Consider the following 24721-nt stretch of genomic DNA (forward strand, 5'->3'; position numbering starts at 1 on the left):
TTTTCTCTATACTTACTGTATATGTTATCGATTTTATTAATTATAATATCTCATACAATTTTCTGATGTCTAATATTTCAAGCTTCAGGCACTTTATCTTTTTTTTTTTGTTTTTTTTTTATTGAGAAGAATTATTATTTGATTGTTGCACTCTTTTCATTCCATATTTTTATATAAAACAAGAGAAAGCTGATTTTCTATAGCTTATAAATGTGATAAATACTTAGTGCAGCAAGGCGTATAATAAGTTTTGCGTTTGATAGCGCCCATGAGCGTTCAATGTCGATTCGATTAAGTGTCGCGCGCATAATGAATCGATCCGGCGTTTACAGGTACACCGTCGGCGCTCAGCAACCTCCGGCGGATGACGGGAGAGTCTTGAGCGACACAAAGTCGATCGGCAGCCTGAGCCAGCACTTATTCGACAGCGACGAAGACGAGCGTTACTACGGTACCTGCAACGGCTACGTCTCGCAGCCCGGCAGCAAGTCGAATCTGCTGCTGTGCAGCGAATGCGATCACAAAACGCGTACCTGCACCTACCAGCCGCAAACACCGAGCTCGTGCGCCGGCAGGTACGTGGAGGAGCATATAGACGATCGGCTCCAAGAGCCGGGAACCTCTCGTGCCTACAGAAGCCCGGTGAAACTATCCTCTCCGCGCTCCTACCATGGAGAGGATCGCGTGATGTCGCAGACGTCGTCGCCGCGATCGTACCACGATCCGGAGCAAGGGTTGCCAGTAACGTCACCTCGATCCTACCGGACACAGGACCAGCAGCGGCGCGGATGGACCACCAAAGACACGGACGATCGAGGTGACGTCAACAGAGGCGAGTACCTCGACCAATTTTGGTCCGAGGATTGAACAAGTTTCGCTTTGCTTAATTTATTTGAATGGCTTCAGCGTTCTACAACGGTGCTCTGTCTTCTTATCATATTGGTATGCATAACGTTCCATAATTTTTTATATCTTTTATCAATCAAAACCTTTATCTATCTTTTTCTTCCTCCTTAGCAAAAATTTTTTTTAATCTTCCTTTATTTTTTCTTTAACTCTCTTATCTATAATCCTTTTATTAGAACTTTTAACATTTTTCAGCAAAATATGTATTATTTTACTTGGCTACTTTATTTATTAATTTGCAAAGTTAGAATTCTTTGCAAATATTTTTCAAAAAAATATAAGCTGCAAAACAGTTTTACACCGAAGAAATTACGTAACATTTTTTATTCCATCGCACGCTATTTTAAATATTTCCCAATTTCTTTGCAACTTGTCATCTGCACACTCGCAAACGCACAATCGCACCTTCCCTTCCCACCGATAATTTCGCTGCCACTTGCATTTGCATTTCTCGCTGACGCTTCGCATGATCTCCAAGACGGCTCTTCTGCTGTCGGGAGCCGCCTCTCAGAGGACAACAATCTCAGACCGCGCGAGACAGCTCTGTCGAGCTAACAGCTCGATCTGCTCACAGACCGCAACGAAAGCCCAATCTGCGAGCTCTGCCGAGGTAACGGCTACGTCGCCACGCACTGCGAGCACTGTGACTTCTCAAGCGACGGCGACCTGATTTGTTTCCGCTGCCACAGCGACGAGGGCTCGTCGACCGATCAGATCTGTCCGCGCTGCGAGCGGGAGGCTGGGATGGCGTCAGGCGCCGCGGGCAGATCCGGCACGACAACCGGCACGGCGACATCCTCTAGCGATGAGGGCAACACCAGGTATCCGGTAGACGCCGTGGTGAAGATTCAGGTGAACGACCGGGCGATCGACGTCGACTCCGACGAGACCCCTGAGAGCGAGAGCTCGGGCAATCATCATCCCCAGCGGGGCACGACGGAGAGGCTCGACACCATCGTCGAGACGAAGGGCGACACTGCCAGCGAAAACGACGACGAGAACGGCGGCGGCACGAAGCTCAACGGTACCACCAGCGCCAGATATCTCAATTACATGATCGTGCTGTTCCTGTAAATAGACGATGTTAAGGTAGATGCGGCCGAGCCGCGGCCCGCGACTTGCCCGGCACGGGGATAAAATCGGATGAAAGGGTGAAGAATGGCGAGAGTCACGGATTATCGGTTCGTTGCGTGTGAAATAGCAAATTTTTTGACTCGCAATTCCACGTAATTTCTTGGAAATTAACCGTAATTGTAACCGCAGTGAAAATATTTTTGCTTAGAGTCGCAGCGTTCTTCTCGCTGAATTACACGATTGCATGAATTTATTTCAATTCAGTCTAGCAACGTTAGAATTCGCAACGCATCACGATTGATCGCGAAATCGGAAATCGATGCGACGGCAAACACCGTTCACTCTTGAATTGATGATGCAAACATCCGGGGGCCGCAGCGCGAGCCGCACTGTAAATAAACTGCCACTGGATATAACTGATCCGTACGTTATAGATTAATTAATAGGTAGCTCGTAATAGTTAAGCAGCGGAGTCGAGTGAGGGAGAAAGGAGGGGGGAGAGAAAGAGAGGGAGTGTGTGCTTATCACGTTCGACGCGCGTAGTGTTGCCATGAGTTGAGATCCGTGACGCAACGGTCGACACGATTCGATACGCGACTCTTGGAGCGGGTCCGTGCAGAAATTATAATTACTGTGCTTTCAAAATTGATCATCAAAACTTCTTTTCGAATATTGAAATTAAGATTTATGTGTTTACTAGAATATTAATTTTAAAATTTTAAATATTAGTCTAAATCTTTTGTACATTGATGCAAATAGACGAGAAAAAAACAGATATAATTTCCTCAGAGCTTTACTCTTCAACATTTTTATTTATTTATTTTACTTTGACAATTATTGCAATTTTTCTAATATATTAAAATTTGATAAGAGGACATTGGCCGTCAGTCATAAGTAATTACAATTCTTGCGCAACCCCCTACTAACTCATGTTCGGGACCAACTAATCCATCACCTACATCACCACTTCCGACTTCCGTTTTGGTCATCACCTATGGTCATTTGTTCGCTTGGTCGTTTGGTCAACGACGAAGGGTTAAAACACGCGGAGTATCGCAAGTAACCTTCCGTTCCCGACGAAAATCGACGGCGTCGTCACCTTTGTAGGCAGCGTTTCGTGAGAGTCGAACCGAACACTTCATTTTTCCCACGACAAAATCAGAAAAGAAAAGGAAAGAGAAGCGATACACACTAGTGCGCGAATCTACGGAATTTCGTAAAAGAGGAAAGGAAAAGAGAGAAAAGAGCGATTTCGTTCTCCTCGCACGGGACATTTGTAACATGCGGCAGCGCTTTTTTTAACATTTATAAATCATCGAATAGTCTTTACTAGACACGTGCATTTTTTAAACCTTCATCCCCATTCCGTGAGCATCGCGATATTCCTGGAATTTGCAGCACGTAGAAAGACAAATCGAATTTGCTAGAGCAACGCGAATAAGGGATGAAAAAGAAAGAAGACATTCCATTCTTCTTCCTGTTTCTTTTTCTTATCTTTCAGAGAAGGGTGAAAAGGATAATACGAGTAATCAAAGTTAAGCACAGCCGAGTGAGTCGATGCATTGCCGAAAGCGACGATTGAAGCCGATATAAAAATTAACAGATTATCTTAGCGGTTTTTAATCCAAACATCCAAATATGGATTCGTCCAAACAATTATAAACTATAACACTAAAAATTAATATTGTCATAAATTTAAAATTTTTTTTAATTTGAAAAGCGGAAAATATCATTCCTTTTGATATAATTATCGAAAATATATATTTAAAAAATTGAAAATCAAGCTTTTGCGTTTTGAAGTCTCAAATAAATACTTGAAATTCACACTTGCGTCGAAATTATATCGATATCAATCTTTAAACTCGAAAGCAACATCAACTCGAGAACAGGAAATGTAACTCGCGGGACTGGGCTCAGGTCATCTGTATGATATTCACGCTGAATAATCATTACCATGTAAGGGATTATCCTTAAGAAGTACCAGTATCCAGTAAACTAATCCCGCTGAGCCGCGTGCGAGAACGCGGTAACCCGAAAGAATGCAGAGAAACACGTAAAGGAGGAAAAAAAGAAGGAAAAAAAAAACATCGTAGCTCAGTTCGGAAAAACGTAGCGATTTAAGTGCTCTTACTACGAAAAATAAAAACTCCAGAGAAGATCAAGGCGCGCGCGATTTGCACGATCTCGTCTGTTCGAGTTACGGCGCTCTCCGCGGCCGTGCGGGAACACTATTCTACTGCCACATTGATTTAGAACACCTCTGTAAGTTTGTTAGAAATTTGTAACGTTAAGGGCGACTTCGACAAACCGTTGAGATACCTACATTTATTCCCGTACACGCGCGTACGCGCGAGGCAGACGAGATTCGAGAAGGGATTCGAGCCTCCCCCTGTCCGAAGACGAATGTTTCTTCACAGAACACTCGGTGGTGTCGAGAAAAGCGTCTTCTGTAAGCGAAAAAAATTCTACGATAAAAAATTCTACGATTAAAAATCCATTTAAGTACATATCTGTAAGCAGAATTTGAAAATTGTTTTTTTGCAGTATTTTAGAATTATTTTTTAATAATTAATAAAACTAGGAAGTATAAATGTAGGAAAAGAGTAATAAGTTATTCTGATAAATAAGTTATTTCACACGTGCCGTTATTCTCGATGCCACGTACGTTCTATAAAATGAATCTTATATTTGCAATAAAATCGATCGATGGCACTGTAGCGGCAGCTACAGAGGAAGGGGGAGCGAGGGAGGGAGGCTCGTTACGAAGGGATGAGAGTGCGTTTAATCCGCCTTACTTAGACAATTATTATCTACATTATTATACTAAATTTATATGCATGTAACGTGAGTGATTTGCGTACGTATGTATATCGTATATCGGCGTACCTTAATTACAATCCTTGACGGTATGTGCTGTGGACAACGATAATTCACGAGCAACGTGTGATCGCAACGTAGACACAGTATGTATGTTGTACATATTGCAATTATCATTTGCCGTTCGTTATCCGGAAGTATCTTGCGTTTAGACCTTCAATGGAATTCTAATCATTAACAATTAATGATCACTTGTAAATAGTTGTTATCAGTGCTATATATTTTACGCTGTTTGACTGGCTGTGATATTTATATGTTCAGAGTTTAATTGTGATTAGCGGTAATCTATGTTGACCCTGTTAAACGTACAAACGTTATGTGCTCCATAAGTTTAATCGATTCAATCGATTTATCGTATCAATCGCGGAAGCATCAGAATGAAACAAGCACTTATTGAAACGTCATTTATCGAATGCGTTAATTATTGAGTTTGCAACTTATTATTTTATAAGAATAATTCTGAAAAAAACTATTAAAGTATTATAAATGCGACGAACAAATAATTTACACGATACTGCAAGTATGATGATAACGATGGTGATAATTATCATCATATTATTGTTACTTATTATAGCATTGTTATTATTATAAATTATTATTATTGGGGCTGCAATGTTTATAGTATGATATGCTTGTTAAATTTATTAACGCAAATTAACGATTTAAGTGCCACAGTCCGAAAGAGCACGCCTGAATCGATTTGCAACTGACGATAGTCACGCGTTGCTCCGAGTCGTTCAACTGGAATAAAATGAGGCGTAAGAGAACATGAGAGAGTGTAAGATAACTGTCAGGATAGTGCGACACACTTAGTTACGACTACGGATTACACGAACTTATGCGATCGATATCAATTATCAACGATCAGCCGGATCATTCCTATCATAACTATCACTTCCGCATAACTGTTTGCGCGACATTGAGTTTATTGAGATATTTATCGGTGTTACAAGCAACGTAGATGTGTAGAAAATTCCATCAAAAGATTTGCATAACACCTGAGATCCGTTACGGAAAGACAAATTTATTAATGATTGACACACATTCATCCCGCAGTTGCTCTTTTCCTATGAATCGAACGCACGTTCCATCGCCTAATTATATTTAACGATTAAAAAATATCACATTCCGACACTCGCGACCTTAATTTCAGTGACAATTGCAATGTCCGATCTTCCCGGAAAAGAGAAAAAAAAAAGAATCATATCGATCATGAAAAAGATTTCATCCAACTTTTTCGAGAATTATGCATATAATCGCGATGCATGTATCGTCCGTGACGTTTTTATAAAGCCAAATTTACAAGTTTTGCATATATTAAAATAGACGTTATGTATAATTGCACATTTAACAACCAAAATTCTCTCTGTAATGTCTATGCGAAAGGTGTCGATGGAATTTCTGATCATTTTGTGGATCTTGTGTCAGCCAATTTTACACGTATATACATTAATATAGTGCCAAGAACTTTACAACAGTCTTCCTTGTTGTATGTTACTATCTTTTTAATTTAATTATATAATTAAACATTAATTAATATCGCGTCAAATCAAATCAATATCAAATAAAATGTAGCAAACGTACAAAAATACCGTTACGCGCGTGTGTATCGTGTGTGCCAAAAGTATAACCAAATTATAACAATTGTACATTTAACATTTTTTTTCGCGCGCGTAAATAACATTACTTAAAAATGGACACGATGGCATACGGAGATCGTAATTGTATATCGCGCTCTTCCATTAGAACAAAGTCGATAATATCCGCGTAAACTCCACAAAATGATCCAGAAACATTATATAATGGTTTGCACCTTTGATATATATCACTATCGTGCATGGAATGGAATCTCTTTAACGCTTAACATAGCGATTACGCTGTTCCATATTGGATAACGGAAATATATGTAAAGGAACATTATCGACATTCAAGCATTTTTATGTGAAAAAAATGCTTCTCCGTTCTTTGTATCTTGAAAATTTTGATTTTTAGTGCAGGGATAAAGCATGTGCAAAAATAATTCGAGGTACACGTTTAAGCCATCAAGAGAGGTATTCAAATGTCGTGGCTTCGTTGTGGCACTTAAAAGAGATCGTGATATAACTTTTAAATATAGAGAGATATTAAATGGTACACGCACACAAACATACACAGTACGATAATATGCTAGATAATTCACTGGAAATGATATATCTCAAATGTGAATCTGATGAAATATTCTCTAACAGACACAACGGATTAAACGACATTTAATCCTTTCATATCAAAGCTGTATCTAATTACATAAAAAGGTTGATTCATCGCAAGATGTATGTATATGAAACCACGAAAAAAGACAACGAATCTTTTATTTTTTTTAGATTTGCGTAATCGCTTTTGAGCATCGCGTGGAAAATATTATGTTATCTGATTATTTTCGATTTATAATTATTTTAAAAGTAAAAAATAATTATTTGACATATAGTTGGAAGTAATTATCAATCGCAATTTTTCAGGCCAAATCACAAACCTTTGTCGAACATCTTCCGTGCCGTAATGAACTGCATTTTATCTGCATTTTTGTCATAAAATAATCACAGAATCTAGAAGCTTTACGGAAGAACTTTCGAACTTCATTAAATTGAAAGCACAAAGGCTAAATCACATGAAAGGAATATTCTAGAGACATCTGAAAAATAAAACGCTGTCACTACGATGTCTTGTAGACATTTACATTGCCTGAGAAGAATGAAGCATCCTTTGTTTCTATGTAAATTAGCGTTATCTTATCGAACACAATGAGGCCAATATCCGTGCGATTTTTACGCGAGTCCTTCTCGAGAGAGAATTTTCCGACACCCTGCATTTTCCTGAGTTTATCATTATCGCTACCTCGATCACACGTCACGGCGCTTAGCATTAAATGATCTATCTGATACATAAATGAAACACAAAGGGGGAAAGGGAGAGGAGTCTCTCGATAAGGCTCTTAATGAATGGTTACTCAGGAATAAAGTTATAATGTAATAACAGTTGCGATATTGAATATTAACATTTAACGAACGACCTTTTGTAAATATGAATATAATATAAATATAGATACAATTATATATATAAATACATATATATATATATATAGATATACATATAATATGATATAAATATATATATACGAGAAACTTGTACAGGGCGATTCGGAATAAATCGCCCAGCATATCTGAGCATCATTGCGCGATCTTGTACGATAAAGCGTAAAAGGATTAATTGTGCTAGAAGTATGATATACCCTCCAATATGCTGTTTAATTTGAAAGTATCTTGAACTAATTAGTTTTATTTAAAATGCTATTACACACAGGTGCGACGAATCTGAATCGCCCTGTACAAATTTACGATCGCCCCAATAAGAGATGACAAGCCTGATAGACACTTGGAGGTAGACATGTATCTGCGTGATAGTAAGAAAGAGAAAGAAAACGAGAGAATATGCGTGCGTGCGTGCGTGTGTATGCGAAGTGTGCGAATAAAAAAAATTATATAAACATGTATGTACGAGATCAAAGCGAGAATTTATTTCCACTAACTGGAGAACTGACCAAAATGTCGACGACGGTGCCGCGATACGTGTCGACGATCATTTATGTCGAAAGGTAGACAACACCAAAAAGTAAAAAAAAAAGAAAAAAGAAATTAAAGGGAAGAAAAGAAGGGAGCAGAGAGAGACAGAAAGGCGAGGCAGAGATATCATACGGCAAGTTGCATTCGCGAGTGTAATTAGTAATTAACACTTTGACCGTTGACTTCGAGACCAACTAACTTTCATTGCAACATACACATTTTTAAGGTTCTATAATCAATACGCAGAAATAGTTGGTACAGGTGTAAAAAAAATTATAAAATAATCTGCAATATTTAAATATTTTACACCTAAAAATAAAATAGCGATTGGCAGTCAAAGTGTTAAAACCATGGATTGAAATCGGTGTAATTTCCACGAGTTTATATTTAGATGCAGCGAACAATGCGATAAGTGTAAGATTTCCAACAGTTTTTCCGGTATCGAAAATCGAGCTTGTCAGAAATACCAACGATTTCGAGTCTTTTGGTTAAAAAAAAGAAAAAAAAAAAAAAAAGCTGTCGGATAAAGAAAAATCACGAGATTTTCGAAAGGTGAAGGCTGCGTGTGCGTATCCCGGCGCGTTGCGTACGTGCGTGATTGTACACGCGCGTTTTTGTCCATTTCTACACGTATATCTGTTTCTCTCCTACGACGATAGAAGGTTATTTTTAAATTTTCAAAACTTAGTGTGCCGCAAAGCCCGCGTGCGAGTGTCTATACGATCGGATGTCAGTAGGAATCCTGAAATATAAATAGACGATTGAAGAGGAACGTATACGAGTTCTTTTTTTCGCGCGTGATCGGCGATTTTCACCATTCCCTGTCTCCCACGCACAGCCTCCGGATATTTTTTGTCATATGATTTTTCTTAATAATGAGTCTTAAGAAGATGTAACTATGTATTTTTTTAAAAAACACATTTCTTGGTCTTCTTCAGAAAAAATTTATTTTTCAGAGATTTTTATTCTTAAATAATAAAATATTAACACGTAAACGGCAACATAAAACAGGAATACGCTTGCTGATTAAATTGTATCGTTCGTTAACTTACAATCAGTCACCTAACTTTTCGAATCGCAGCAAAACAGTCTTCAAGATCTGGTTTCTTCTGGTAGACGAACAAAAGACGCCCGGTTTGAGGTACCCTTTCTTTGTTCGCCAATAGCTACCCCAAAAACTAGAGGCCAATGAAAACTGAGTTGCAGTCACGGAGATCGATCAATACTCGCCTTTGAAAGAAAGAAAGTAACTTTATTTCATCTAGAATGCATCTATCAAAACCAACATTCTCATCATTGGAAAACTAAACGTAGGTATTTAGCATCACATACACAACACACACGATTGTATTGTATGGCAGCGCTTTACACAAAAACATTCCAGAGAAATTAGAAACTTTTAACTCATCATCAAATCAGTGCCGTTAAAGCGGAAACATTAAACGGTATTTAATGAGCTAGCACAATTCCAGAAACATTTTTATACAAATACACAACAAATAAGTGAAACGATAATTATGCTTAAATGAAGCTAGGAATGTAATTATTAAACCTCATTAGACGTTAGGCTTTCTCGTTTTAAGGTACGGTAAGGTTTTAAAGAAGGCATTCAATTAAAATATCTTATTTTTAAAGCAAAATTCAAAAATTAAAAAAATTATTTTTTCTCTACTTTTTAAAGATTATATATTAAATATTAAATAACCCGGCCAAATATTAAATTTAAATGCTAATATTATATATATTATGTAATATTGTATTAATTATTAATATAAGAACGTTACAAGTATTTTTAATTACGCAATTAATAATCGCGGCGAAACGACATTTCTATTTGAACAGTATTGACAGGAAATATGTGAATATAGTTTAAGTATATACATATCTTGCTAATGCGGATGCATGCTATTCATTCACGGTTTCCAATGAGTCATTCATTTCTACGTAAGAAGCGCGATTGCACAATCATGCGATAGCAGTAACGCACATGTGACACGTTCTGCGGATTCTTATTCACGAAAGTATATCCAGTTGTCTATCAATAGGCGTATCAAGGCTTTCCTTTTTTTCTTTTTATTGTTGAATACACAACCAAGAGACTGTAAAAATTGTACAGTCAGAACATAAAAACCAAGAAACCCAACAAATACAAATCACAATTTATTTCTCGTTTTCCCAAAAAGAGAAAGTTTTAGATGAAAGTCTTATTTCAACATTTTGAGCTGACTATTGGATTAATCATATAATTTACCGAGTCCGAAGTAATTATTATTTTGCAATAATGTGCAATGATCTATTTGAAATAAATCTCTGATTACTTTTTATAATATGAATCATAAAATTAAATAATAAATTCATCTTTTAGGTCTGGGTCTACATTCCATATGATGGATAATTTTACTTGGAATTAGACAATGGAATTCGTCAGCATTTTAGGAAAATTCCACAAAACAAATCACATATACAATAGACTGCACATGAAGAACGGTACATTAATGCGCCTTTCACATCAAAATGAATGCACGTGGTTGCGAAAATTCATGGGAGTAGAATGTCATTGTCCTTAGCAGATAGGTGAGTCCGCTGTATAATCGCGACAGATACAGGGCTATAACGAATACCGTTAGTGCCCTGAGAGCATACAATCTTCTTTCTTTACCTTTCACCGTTTATCTCGATGACCGGATTATCGATCGCATTAAAATAGAATAAGCAAAGATATATTAAGGCAGATCTTTTTATTAAGCAGAAAAAAAATTAACTCAATACAAAATTCAACATTAAATTGCAACTTTTTTTGGTGCAAAAAGAAATTAGATTTAAGCAAATTTTTGTCGACAGAACTTACTTTTACTGTAAATACTGGAAATACAACCACGCGATTTAAAATATTCACACACGCTTCCTTTGATGTTCTATAGCATAAAACTTTCGATCATTAAGGCCTAATCTTCAATGTATTTTTTGTATATTGTTTCTTGCTTTCTGTCTTCTGTATTTTTGCCTTTTTATGTGTTTATCGTATGGAATCAAGAAATATCGTTATTTACAATTTCTTCTTTATGAGGAAAAATATTTTAGAGGCAAAAAAACAAAAACCAAAAAGCACACTATAGATTGGACATAAAACTCTCAAGCAATAGATTCTGACCCAAAGCTATACAATTCGCTTTACCTGAATGTAAAATACATAAAACCTGAAAATGCATATCTGAAATACAACAAACGCGAAAACTAAACTAACTTATAATTTTAGCCAATCAATAGATGCATAAAATATTTTATTATATTTTTTTAAACGACCAAAAATTATTTCTTAATTAAGTTTTTATTTTTCAATATAAAATATATTAATTGAAGTATATAGTAACAGAAAGCCAAATTAAATTTTTTAGAAACTTTATTTGGAATTAAATAAGAAAAAAGATTTAAACAAAAACTCAATATATTTAACTGAAGAACTGAAATTAATTTCTTTTTTATGTCTAATATATAAAATTTTTTAAACGATTTTTTCCAGGAAGAATTAATTAAGGAAAAACAGAGAGAATTAAAATATAGCATTCAGGAAAGAAAGAGAGCTCGATGAGTCAACGACACAATTAACAAACAGCTGAAAATCCATTCCGTTACATTCTACTTTCAAGGTACGAAAGAAATGTAGCGGAACTCAGTGTCGCCGATATTAACTTACTTTTACTGTAGCTAACAAAAATATCGACACAAAATGCAATACAGAGTATTGCATTAGCATCTGCAGTCACATGATGGTACATCAAAGAACGATACACTTGATGCAGCTGCAAATCGCATTCCGATTCCAATCAAAAATCACAAACAAGAACCGTATGCAGTGATTAATTTTGCAGTATGCAGTAAGTAATTTTTATCGTATCTAAAGATATTTCGCGACTCGATACAAAAGAATCGCAATATTGAACCAGACGTTGCATTCGAACGCATAAATGCATCTCTGATTACAATACGTACGTGCCATCTCGCTTGCTCGCACACATTCTATCGTCCATCCTGCTTTTTTTCTGGTAGCTCCCACTACATAGTTACGCATATCCTAGGACCGCATATACATATATACATGAAATCCGACACGCCTGTGTGTGCCGCGTAACTGTAGCCTCGAACCCAGACGCATCCCATGATAGAGAATCGTACTATCTTCGGAGAAATGTTAATTTTCTTTGGAAATTAACAAAAATTCCGAAAGTTAAGAAAAAAATAATCTCGTGAATTTTTTTCCACAAATTTCCGTTTATTTTTTGATGTATTAGGCCGGTATTCATAGTCCGTTCTTATATTTAAGATTGTCTTAAGCACGGACTTATATTCGCTCTCTTCGTCACACATAGATTGTGTCTGACGAAGAGAGCGAATATAAGTTCGTGCTTAAGACGATCTTGAATATAAGAACGGACTATGAATACCGCCCTTAGAATAATATTCGACGGAGCGGTAAGTGATGGCGCTACTGTCGACACGGTGGCGACGCTGGGTGCGAGAGTACGGCCGGCTGCGTACGCGCATGTCTGCCTTGCAGAGCCTCTTTCTATCGTGGCATCCGAAGGTGAGTGGTTGTGCAGTCAGCGCGCCGCAAGACTATCCGACGAATCTCGTACCGAGGATACAGCATCGGACGACAGGTACAAAATAGAACGACGACCGTGGCTACGGCGTGCTGTGTTGTGCGTACAGTTTTACGATTTCGCCATCGGTTTCCGTGCAACTTGTACGTCGCTATCGTCGACGGTAAGATGCCGCATGGCCGGTCGGTCGTACTTTTCCTTTAATCTCGCCGGCTGCGTCGCTGCGCGTAATAACATCTCCGACGACGAATATTGTATCGCAGAAGGATCATCGTCGGTCGTGGGAATAAAATTCGCGCGAACGCGATCGGGAAAAAAATGAACGCCGGTCGTGCCGGCAGCGGGACGCGTCCGGGATCGTGAGAAACGACCGGATACATTATGGCGGCCGGGCTTGTCAGAGCGCTGGAGCTCCAGCAGTCACGAGTTCGTGATCGCATCGCTGGCGAAATTTCCGCGTGGCATTCCGATTTTTGTACCTTGCACAATTCCGGGCGAAAAATCGCGGTATTCGCGATACTGTGCGTTCGAGCGGCAGAGCCGAAAACCGGAAGCATGAGGTTAAAGTTCTCTTTCGTGAATCGCAGGCCCGCCTGGAGGCCGTGTGCAACAACGACCTTGCACGGCGACTTTCAGAACATACGCGATCAATTTTTTACGATCGACGAAATTACAGGATCTTCACATGCATATTGCCGGTGCAACGTTGTGCAGGAACGGTTAGATAATTAATTGTGCAATAACGAAATTTCTCATCTGTTTCGTAGCCAAGATTACAATCTGGAAAGAAATCTCCATAAGCAATCGCAAAAATAAGATTAGTAAATCGAATAGTTGAATTTCGCCGTCGAAGATTAGCATAAAAAACTGGGCGGTATCCGCTCGTGCCTAGCACGGAACGATCTCGAGAAACGATCTGTCGTGCGATATTAACGATTCGTTACTCATGCGAAACGGAAGGGGTACTCCGGTTATCTGTATGCTAATAATGATCAATTTCGTAGAACCGCGAAATTCTATCGTCTAACCATTTTCCGCGTTCATATCAATACTCCAAAACATTGTTCGACTATAATTGGCGTTTAAAAAAAACTTAATTAAATCCGTAAATTACTGTGCACGTTGCGAGCCGCGTGCGTCGATAAGGATACAACATATTTGCCACCTGATTAGCATGACTCGTTTGAAATTGATTAAAATAGTCGTCACTAATTCCGCGATTTTATCGAAGGGCTGCGGAAATGACGACGCTTGGTCCATTTGGGATGATGGAGAATCTCACAAAAAGAATTCGCAATAACGTGGCATCGTGCGCGATGTCGAGCGTCGTGAAAATCGTGGCAACAGCGCGTCGCTCCTCTCGTCATTTACAAAATGGCTGCCGGCTGCCATTCTCGAATATTCACGTTTGGCCACGTGGATGACGAACAAAGACATCGTCAAAGATCAAATATATTCTAATGAATTTCGCACGCAAATGCATTCTAAAATGATTGCACCATTTTACGTAATATGAAGTCAGTGACATTCAGCGTAAATCGAGCACAATGATTCTGCAAATTAAATTGCAAGAATGCTTGGATACTTAATATCTTTCGATTTTATTTAGTTATTTATTATAAGAATAGTCAATTAACTCGGTACGAATTGTCGGATGGTTTCTAATGCAAAGTACTCGTTGCATATTGTCAGATTAACGATCAAAGAGTTTGTTTGACACATGCTAATTTAACATATTTATATTCTCAGTTTCACCAGAGTACTAGAAAAACTAGTAACGCCTAATACCACAAAATGGGTAAGGAGAAGATACACATCAATATAGTCGTTATTGGACATGTCGACTCCGGCAAGTCCACCACCACTGGTCACTTGATCTACAAATGTGGTGGTATCGACAAGCGTACCATCGAGAAGTTCGAGAAAGAAGCCCAGGAGGTAATGTTTAATAATTTATATACTAATATCGCTGCTGAAAGAGTGCTTTTCTTATGACACAATGATGATAGCAATTTTTTTTTCATTCGTGGTTTCCACCAGAGAACATACTTCAATGATGGTTTCGAAACGTCTGAGTGTCATTTGAAATTTATTTTAAATTTTCGATATTAAAATTATTTTACAAATGATCAAATTTGAAATAGAAATCTCATTAATTCCTTTTTTTCAGATGGGCAAAGGTTCCTTCAAATATGCTTGGGTGTTGGATAAGCTGAAGGCTGAGCGTGAGCGTGGTATCACCATTGACATCGCCTTATGGAAGTTTGAGACTTCCAAATACTATGTCACCATTATTGACGCTCCTGGACATAGGGATTTTATTAAAAACATGATCACTGGTACTTCACAAGCTGATTGTGCCGTACTGATTGTTGCTGCTGGTACCGGTGAATTCGAGGCTGGTATCTCGAAGAATGGACAGACTCGTGAGCACGCTCTGCTCGCCTTTACACTCGGTGTCAAACAACTGATTGTCGGCGTTAACAAAATGGACTCCACCGAACCGCCGTACTCCGAGACTCGATTTGAGGAAATTAAGAAGGAAGTCTCGTCGTACATCAAAAAGATCGGCTATAATCCGGCTGCAGTGGCGTTTGTACCCATCTCCGGCTGGCATGGGGACAACATGTTGGAAGTATCCGCCAAGATGCCCTGGTTCAAGGGATGGACCGTGGAGCGCAAGGAAGGCAAGGGCGAAGGCAAATGCCTTATTGAAGCTCTTGATGCCATTCTGCCACCCACTAGGCCGACCGACAAGGCTCTTCGTCTTCCTCTTCAAGTAAGATTTAATTTTATTATTACGATTTACTTTTTGCAAGCACCATTATATGATGATAAAACCTTATAATTTCATTCGTGGTTTCCACCGGAGGATTATCGATCCTATGATGGTTTTGAACGTCTGATTTCATCAAGTGTTAAAAAATATCCAACTAATCTTGTTGAATTGAAATAATGACTGTCTTTTGATCGCAGGACGTGTACAAAATTGGAGGTATCGGAACGGTACCTGTAGGCCGTGTCGAAACTGGTGTATTGAAGCCCGGTATGGTAGTCACTTTTGCTCCCGCTGGTTTGACCACTGAAGTCAAATCCGTTGAAATGCACCATGAGGCTCTTCAAGAAGCTGTTCCTGGTGACAATGTTGGTTTTAACGTGAAGAACGTGTCTGTTAAGGAATTGCGTCGTGGATATGTTGCGGGAGATTCCAAGAACAACCCACCCAAGGGTGCTGCTGACTTTACCGCACAGGTAGATCTATTGTACTTAATAATACTTTATTACAATTTATTATTTACACTATGATGAGAATTTATATTACTTCATTCGTGGTTTCCACCGGAAAACTCGTTTTGATGACGGTTGAATATGTCTGAGTGTCTTGATGTTTAAATTTTATTAAATTATGGTTAAATTCTATTAATTTTATCAATGAAACAAAATATGTAAATGAACAAATGATTAATGCAATTATTTTTTACGTAGGTCATCGTGCTGAATCATCCTGGTCAGATCAGCAACGGATACACGCCTGTGTTGGATTGCCACACCGCCCATATCGCCTGTAAATTCGCCGAGATCAAAGAGAAGTGCGACCGTCGTACGGGTAAGACGACGGAGGAAAATCCGAAAGCTATCAAATCCGGTGACGCCGCCATCGTCACCCTGGTGCCCAGCAAGCCCATGTGCGTCGAGGCTTTCCAAGAATTCCCGCCTCTGGGACGTTTTGCAGTCCGTGACATGCGTCAGACGGTAGCAGTCGGTGTCATCAAGGCTGTCACCTTCAAGGACCAAGCAGGCAAAGTCACCAAGGCCGCTGAGAAAGCCCAGAAGAAGAAATAACCACTATAATAGAAACTATAAAATAATAAAAAAACTTTCATATGCATATACCGATAGTTTCCGTGCGAATATATCGCCGGGTGGACGCCGGCGTTACATCAGTCGACGTAACTCACCCTTTCTTGTTCGAAGGTGGTTAATAAGACCATTTCGTAGAAAAAGTATCGAAAATTTGGATTTACTTTACAAAGAAAAAACGATTATAAAATTGAATGGAAATAAATTTTTGTTGTCAGGATAAAGGGAAGTTACTTCATTTAACAACTATCTTTCTTACATAACGTTACGCAAGACATTACTTTATCTTGATAACAAAATTTATTTCTATTGAATTCTATAATCGTTTTTTCTTTTTCAATAACCCATACCGATAGTCTAACAATGATTAATACAGAATGCTGCCGTGGATAAAAGGATATTAAAGCATTCAACAAATGAGTTTATTGCTACTTGAGTCAACAAAATGAGAGCGGTAATTGTAATAATAACAACATTTGGACCGCAAAGGAACATCAATATTTAAACAGGTATTGTATATTAGGAAGAAAATTATTCGTGCAAATTATAGAAAGTCGCTTATTTCGCTCTTTTCACGAAATTATTTCAACACTTATTTTAAAGTGAAGTTGATGAAGTATAGAAGTCAAAAGACTCTATGTTAGTCGTCTTTTGACTTCTATACTTTAATCGATCAACTTCACTTTAAAATAAATGTTGAAATAAGCAAGACTTTCTATAATTTGCACGCACGAATAATTTTCTTTCCATCCATTTCTTTTCCAATTTCTGGTAACTACTGCATTGAAAGTTTCGGTACCAAAGTGAATTAGACACTTCGGTATCAAAACTTTCAATGTAGTAGTTACCAGAAATAATAAATCACATTTTAACACATTATTATTGTTTCTATTTGTCAACATAATTACTCAGGCAGTAACATCTTGTTTATTATCTTTGTGAAATTATTTATTATTCTGACACCTATAATAATAATAATATGATCTAGTGGAAGCGAAATAATGGTGTAATGCTTCACTAATCATTTGCCTGGTACTCAATGTAGCATTATCTGTACCTAAATCCTGTGGATCTATCGATATGGGAAATTTATAGAGGAGATAACGATAGGGTTTTGACAAAAGTATGTTTTATTGGCAGGTTTAATAGAATCTGCCAATAAAATCGTTGTCTTTATAATTTCCCATATTGATAGTTTTTTCTGACATCACTTACGCAAAAACTAAAGCAAATCTAAATTTTGGAAACGTTTTCTATGAAATATTCTTTCTACTACTACCTTTGAGTCAAAAAAATAAAAAAAACGTGCGAAATAAAAACAACGATTTTTGCAGTGACTTGGCATCTTTTATTCCGCGATTCTTCTACAAATGACATTGGTTAATGGTTTTTCTGTACATACATATAAGTATCAGCGATGACAAGTAAGAGCGAAAATAAAAAAGTTACGGAAACGAGATGCCGATAATTTATTGTCACTAATATGCAACCCAACCCTTTCCTTGTAAAATGTCTAAATATATAAGACATTTCCTTAAAAATGTTATTTGATAAACGTTAACAAATATTCAATTAAGGTAATATATTTTACTACAAGATATTTTTTAATTGCGATGAAAAAGAAATTGTCTTAACTAACGACTTAAATTTTTTGTTCACAGTATATGTCAACGCATTAAGTATAGTAAGAAATGACCAGAAACGACGCGATAGCTAAATCATAAGCGGACCGAGCATCCATCTAAAAAAATTAATCAGAAGTTGCCTGTTTGAGAGAGATAGTTGATCTGTAAGTTTAAATCTCATTTTATCTTACAGCAATAAATTTCACATTTCGCGGCAGTGTTCATTGCTCACAACCAATGGACGCTCCATCGCGACCAAGTATTTATTTTTATCATGAAAATTTAGCCAGGGGATCGACAAGATACTACTGAAAATCGATGATTTTACATCGATGAAATCGATGAATTGACAATACTTGAACGATTAGCTCATAAGTCAGTATTAATTTTACAATTTATTATTTAAGTATTTCAGATTTAATAAGTAAAATGTTAACAGTGTGCTGATAGATTAATCGATTGAACAAATTCACAGAATGAATTTAAGAGTTAATATGAATTTGACTCAGTTAATATAATTATTACCTTATAAAATAACAATAATTCAAAATTTATAAAAGAGAATGAGTGAAAAAGCAAAAAATTCTAAATGTTTGTGCAGAGTTTTATTTGATTTATATAACTTTAACTCAGATTTATCAATTAATCTATGAATGCAGTTTATGAAACATATTGAAAAAGTACGAAAAAGCGTGCGCAAGAGAATTATAGGAGATTGGGAGAAAAAATGTATGAAATATTTATATATTTGTATTGACAGCCCTGTGTGATACAATTTGAGCAAAAGCACTGTGCTTCATTATTATATCGTTCGTCGTTCATATGATATGAATCATATTCTCTAGATGTTTTCTACTTTCATTCTTATATACTAAACAAATAAAGTTCTCCAATAATTGTCAAATAAATACATTAATTATTACACATTCTTTCTTAAACAATTACACACACATGCACACAATATCTATCAATATTCTGCAATCTAATTTCTTGAACTTAATAATTTATTAATTTACTCTCTTATGTCTATATATAAATTAACTTCTTAATTTTTTAATTTGTTTATCACTCATAATTTCGTTAAATTTGTTTTATAAACGCTAATTTATACAGAATGTATAATAAAATGCAGGAATTGAGCAATAAGTTCATTTATCTGAGACTAATATTAGACATAAATTTAATTTGTATTAAAAAAGCTGAAATTTATTAAGTTTGAAAATAATATGTCTCTACTATTTATTCCCACATTTTATATTATATCATGCATAATTAATCTTAATGTACTGGAAATATTCTATTTAACTACTTCATAATTCGCATATTTTTGCGAACAATATTGACTAAATTTTAATAGAAACTAAGTGGTTCCTAAATAATTCCTAAGAACTGAGAATTCACATTACATTTTCTTATTCGTCAGTATTATATACATTGTATTATAAATAAAAGCGGAATAAATAGTTATCAGAGGCGAACGAAATATGAAATTATCGAGTATGATATTATATGAATAAGACATTAATTTAAAAAACTAATTATAAAATATAAATTTATCTAAGAAATAACAATTTATATGAAATTTATAAATTTTTTTTGCTCAAAAAATGTTTGCAGTTTAATACATATAATAATTAATAAATAAGTAAATGTAAGTAAATTATATTGCAGAATAAATGTACAATAAAAATAATTTATATTAATTAAATTCAAATTGTAAAAGTTTTGATAAAAGCTTATTATTGTCGTTAAAAAGATTATTTAAAACATTCTTGCAATTTAATTTTTTTTTTTTTTTTTTTTTTTTTTTTAAGATTTAAAGAATACTAAGGAATATATAGATATGTACCAGATGAGATAGCATGTACAAATTTTTCCTGACAATTCCTTAATTAATCCGTCCCTAATCGTTGTATAATTACTAATAATCATATTTTTCTGTTATATTCTCTGCGGAAATCTAAATCAAAATTAAAAAGAGACATATTAAAATCGTATTATTATTTTAACTTGCAATATAAACATTTCAAAAAAGTTAAAGAGCTAAAAAGTGAATAACAGCAAAAGTAAAAATATATTTTAATATTTACATTCTCTTCAACTCATCACAATTTATCATGCCCATTTTATTTATTTAAAAATAATTAATTGTACGTCGAATTGGAGAAACTACACGTAGTTCTCATTTTTTGACAACATATACATATTTATACTTTATAATCTTTTTATTGCGTGTGGAAATATTTCAGATATAATTTTTAAATACTATTATTATTGTAATTTTATAATAATTATAGGAAATATATAGATATGTTGCAATTTTTCGTTTCAATCACTTCCGGACGGGAACCGTACACTGCTCATAATTTTAAGAAATAGTGAATAACCATTTCTTTCCAATTATTTTCACGACGCTTGTAAATTTAGTATTCAAGAAATGTAAAAATTTACTGTGCGACTTAATTTTATGTAAATTACTTAAACTTAGATTTGAGCAATTTTACAACTGTGAAACAAGCGGAAAACAAAATTTTCTTACAGACGAAATTTCTATAGAGTCTATATATACATTAAATTCATAAAGAATAAAAAAAGATTTTTTGCAATTTATGAAGAAAATTTAAGAGAAATAAACTATAGCAAAGTTTTGGCAATTTTTATAGCAAAAGGAAGTTTCGTGTATATACTATATCGACTAATGGCGCGTTCGAATATATGACTGTGTATATATATGTATACGTATGTTCCTATCAGTTATATAGATATTCAGGCGTAATAGATATCGTAAATATAAGATCTTGATATATGACGAAAATTGACTTCGTTCCGCTTTCCTGTTTACGATATGTATGTATAAGATACGTATGAATTTTAGTTCCAACCGAAATCCATACCCGCTAACTGATAGAAGCGCTGATTGAATGGCCGATAAAAATCTCGCAGACGCTGAATTGCCGCGGGATCGATATAAGGATGACTGCGACCTTTATTTTTTCCTGAAAGATAATGACAACCAGATATATATCCTCATTAATGTCGACAATCATGTTATGCAATTTCAGAATTCTCTGCAGAAATAAGCGAGCCACGCAACAAGATATCGGAAAACATAAAATTAACTCAATTTTTCCACGGAGTTTCAAGTTATCGGAGCAAAAAAGAAGGTATTTTACCGTAAAAAATTAATGAGCAGAAAAAAATTGTTTTTTTTTCCGAATAAATATTGTACAAAATAAAAAGAGAAAGAGCTTTAAATTTTACAAACTGCATTATATTTATAGTATTAGGTGAAAAATCTATCTTTTATGATTTATTCTTTGAAATGAGAGATTTTTATTGCCTTACCGAGACAGTGTGGCGTCGCGCGATCCTCCGACTTGAGCAAGCAAGGGAAGCCTTTGGTGGCGTTGAAATAGAAATGTTTCTCACATATCACTCGTTTCAGGTTCAGGAAATCCTGCACCCGGGTAATCTCCATCACTGGATCGGCGATCAGACGCTCGCCCGAGACGAATAGGAATTGCGAGAGCGGGAAGTGCTGCAGCCACCTTTCCAGATGCCGCACATAGACCCCGATCTTCAACGGCACCCAGGACGTGTCCACGATCCTCGATCCGTTCAGGAAGGCCAGGTCCTCGAACCGCGGCATCCATCGACGCTTGCTCTTCACTTGCGTGTAATCAGAGATCGCGCGAGTCACAGGATCTCTCACCACGACGATCAGTTTCATCCCCGGATTCATGTGCTTCACCCTCTTTGGCACCTCACTCGTCACGAAATACGACGGCGTCTTCTCCATCGTAATCTGACCAACCAAAGTTGGTGGCATCCTGCGCCTGATTATTGAGCAAAGTTTATTTATATTAAGCACATGTATGTCATGTATTTACGGTGGCGTATTTATAGCTTTACAGGGTGTCCAATGGATCGTGATAATCGACGAGGTGAGTTTTTATGCGCACAAAAATAAATAGCAAATATAAATTGTGTATTTTTTTATTTTTTAGCTGCGCAATCTTGGAGAAAGATAATTTTAGATTTGGAAATAACGCCTATTTGATTGTCTACATGTTTCATCTCAATTCATTCGCTATTTGTTTGTAGAAAAAATATTATTTATGTGCAAAAGTTAAAGGGGATAGTGTGAATAAAGTTAAAGTTGTATAAAAATATTTTGTCATGTGAAAATTTTAATTTGCAAATTGTTTTGTACTTATTATTAACCATGAGACCACTTGTTTCAGGTACCTGTACCAACGAAACCCCTTGACATAATGATGATCAAAGAAATGGACTTCCGAGCCGGCGGCGCGAATGGCGGGGTGCAATCTCAGAAATTCCAGAAGAGCCCTCGTTCCACCTTTCTTCACACCAATTATTAAAGCGGTTGGTAATTGCCGACTTGGTATCAGACCCTGCTGCTTCAGCATCTGATACTTCGACGCGCTTTCTATAAGTAGATCGCTCGAGTTCTGTAACGATACCAATTGCAATTTCTTCGAATTTATCCGGCCTTCTTGAAATGTTTCCTCGATCTTCGATTGATCGAGACTTCGGTACAAAAAGTTTCTCGCGGACACGGAGATCCGCGTTTTCTGCAGAGCGATCCTCTGCGATATGTCGGCCAGCATGTGCGAATGATCGATGAAGAGCATCCACAGGTAAATGACTAGTGCGCATACGAGGATTAAGATCTTCCAGGAGCCTTTGCGCAGTTCCATTTTCGTGATTTTATGAGTCGTCGTACTTGGTCGGTTTCCTGAGTGCCATTATACCGCCGCAATAGCATCCGCTATTGCCTTCATCGACACCAGTATGCCCGCATCGATACTTCTTCTCGCGATATCTGGAACACATTACGATATCTTATGCACATTAACGTGTAATGTACATAAACAATAAGAGGATAATCTCTCTTTGTGGATTATGCGCAGAAATGCAACTGGTGTGATAGGCGACGAAAAATTAAATATCGATATGACAATATTTACATTGTCTATAAAATGGAATGCAAGGTATACTCTGCATTTTTACTTTTATATAACCGCCACAAGAAAGTGAAAGATCATATTATAGAATTAGACAATAGATAAAGAAACTTAATTTAATTGAAAATTTAGCTCGATATATTACACAATTTGAAATCAACACAAGTTAATTTTGTTTGTAAATTAACTGTTTTTAATATTTATAAAAGAATTAATGAAATTTATATTTATATATATATTTATTATTCTTTAGATATATTATTATATTTTTTAGATGTCCAAAAGATTCGCACCAAGCATTCGAAGAAGATGTGTTCTCGAAGATCCGGCCAATCGCAAAAAATATATGATTGCAAATTAACACAAGCACAAACACTTTTTTTCTTCATATTTTTATTTAAAAGTAATAATAATAAAATTTTATTATTTTATTATTTTATTATTTTTTAAACAAATAAATAAATTTATTATAAATTTTCAAGCTGAATTCAAGGAAACAAACCAAGTTAGGAGAAAAGAAATTTAAAAACTACGATTTTTCTCTGTCATATCTCTCCAATTTGAGGAAACATTCAGGACGTCCGGAAAGGAACGTGTCCTGGAAATCCGGAAAAGATCCAGTCATCCTGTCAAGTTCAATAGCTGGGGCAAACACAACGTTTGGATTTGCACTTACCCCGGAATAGCGTGCCGCGGTCGGAGACACGTTAACTTTCAGCCCGTGCGCGTCCGTCATCGGTCAACGTGCGACTGGCGCAGCCGGTGGAGGGTTGCGGATGCGGATACACACGCTCTCGCACGAGGAAAGCGCACACTTAGCACGTTATCAAACGGCACGGTCAGAGCCGTAACTGGACCACGGCAAACGCATGGTGTCTGCGATCGGCCGCCGAGTCATGCGTATTGCGGAATTGCCAAAAGTAAGTTTATATTTACACTTCTTATTTATTATGTACAAAAATCTTTTTTTATTTTTTATCTCATAAAGTTAAGAAAAATGATTAAAAAATGCGTTTATATGCAAATACAGTTTGCTGGCGATTATTCTTACATTTGCCGCCACTACGTTCTCCAAATTAATTTTTAATTTAATAATATTGCAAGGCTCGAGATTTTCTTCCTCAAACTTAGCACAAGAATATTTTACGTTTTCGTGGCAACAAATACTAAAAGTTATTCAGTTTAGGCTCTAT

General features: G+C 36.4%; 4 protein-coding genes across 16 annotated transcripts in view; 3 read left to right on the top strand and 1 right to left on the bottom strand.

Annotated features, from left to right (window-relative positions):
• The window catches only part of LOC105678710 (cyclic nucleotide-gated channel alpha-3), a 159970-nt gene extending 159499 nt beyond the window's left edge, over window positions 1–471 (top strand). For all 12 annotated transcript variants that reach the window (XR_010888386.1, XR_010888393.1, XR_010888390.1 and 9 more), the window contains one exon: window positions 333–471. The gene's annotated coding sequence lies outside the window, so the exon portion shown is untranslated. The remainder of the gene's footprint in view (window positions 1–332) is intronic.
• Window positions 78–9225, top strand: LOC136996914 (uncharacterized). The gene is made up of 2 exons (XM_067348968.1): window positions 78–832; window positions 1481–9225. Exons 1-2 carry the CDS (start codon window positions 280–282, stop codon window positions 1978–1980), a joined length of 1053 nt encoding a protein of 350 aa, XP_067205069.1. The 5' UTR covers window positions 78–279; the 3' UTR covers window positions 1981–9225.
• Window positions 9226–12914: 3689 nt separating this feature from the next.
• LOC105678714 (elongation factor 1-alpha) lies at window positions 12915–18372 on the top strand. Of its 2 annotated transcripts, none has more exons than XM_067348964.1 (5): window positions 12915–13035; window positions 14804–14992; window positions 15225–15833; window positions 16031–16306; window positions 16541–18372. In XM_067348964.1, exons 2-5 carry the CDS (start codon window positions 14849–14851, stop codon window positions 16895–16897), a joined length of 1386 nt encoding a protein of 461 aa, XP_067205065.1. In that variant the 5' UTR covers window positions 12915–13035; window positions 14804–14848; the 3' UTR covers window positions 16898–18372. The 2 variants fall into 2 exon arrangements, with proteins under 2 accessions (XP_067205065.1, XP_012233679.1); XM_012378256.2 differs by having other exon boundaries at window positions 12955–13111.
• An 898-nt stretch (window positions 18373–19270) lies between these two features.
• Window positions 19271–24371, bottom strand: Hs3st-B (Heparan sulfate 3-O sulfotransferase-B). Its single transcript, XM_012378168.2, has 4 exons — window positions 24205–24371; window positions 22789–23386; window positions 21886–22376; window positions 19271–21536 (listed from the first exon to the last, which is right to left on the bottom strand). The coding sequence occupies exons 2-4, from the start codon at window positions 23259–23261 to the stop codon at window positions 21412–21414; spliced, it is 1089 nt and encodes a 362-aa protein (XP_012233591.1). The 5' UTR covers window positions 23262–23386; window positions 24205–24371; the 3' UTR covers window positions 19271–21411.
• Between the last annotated feature and the right edge of the window lie 350 nt (window positions 24372–24721).

Source organism: Linepithema humile, chromosome 2, assembly GCF_040581485.1.
Source record: "Linepithema humile isolate Giens D197 chromosome 2, Lhum_UNIL_v1.0, whole genome shotgun sequence".
Lineage (NCBI taxonomy): Eukaryota > Metazoa > Arthropoda > Insecta > Hymenoptera > Formicidae > Linepithema > Linepithema humile.

Excerpts from the sequence above, each read along its gene's own strand:
- LOC136996914 (XM_067348968.1), top strand. The coding sequence starts at position 280 with ATGTCGATTCGATTAAGTGTCGCGCGCATAATGAATCGATCCGGCGTT. Across the intron at positions 833-1,480 it reads TCGAGGTGACGTCAACAGAG|ACCGCAACGAAAGCCCAATC; the intron begins GCGAGTACCTCG and ends ATCTGCTCACAG.
- LOC105678714 (XM_067348964.1), top strand. The coding sequence starts at position 14,849 with ATGGGTAAGGAGAAGATACACATCAATATAGTCGTTATTGGACATGTC. Across the intron at positions 15,834-16,030 it reads CTCTTCGTCTTCCTCTTCAA|GACGTGTACAAAATTGGAGG; the intron begins GTAAGATTTAAT and ends TTTTGATCGCAG. Across the intron at positions 16,307-16,540 it reads CTGCTGACTTTACCGCACAG|GTCATCGTGCTGAATCATCC; the intron begins GTAGATCTATTG and ends TTTTTTACGTAG.
- Hs3st-B (XM_012378168.2), bottom strand. The coding sequence starts at position 23,261 with ATGGAACTGCGCAAAGGCTCCTGGAAGATCTTAATCCTCGTATGCGCA. Across the intron at positions 22,377-22,788 it reads AAGGGGTTTCGTTGGTACAG|GCGCAGGATGCCACCAACTT; the intron begins GTACCTGAAACA and ends CTCAATAATCAG. Across the intron at positions 21,537-21,885 it reads CGCGACGCCACACTGTCTCG|GAAAAAATAAAGGTCGCAGT; the intron begins GTAAGGCAATAA and ends ATTATCTTTCAG.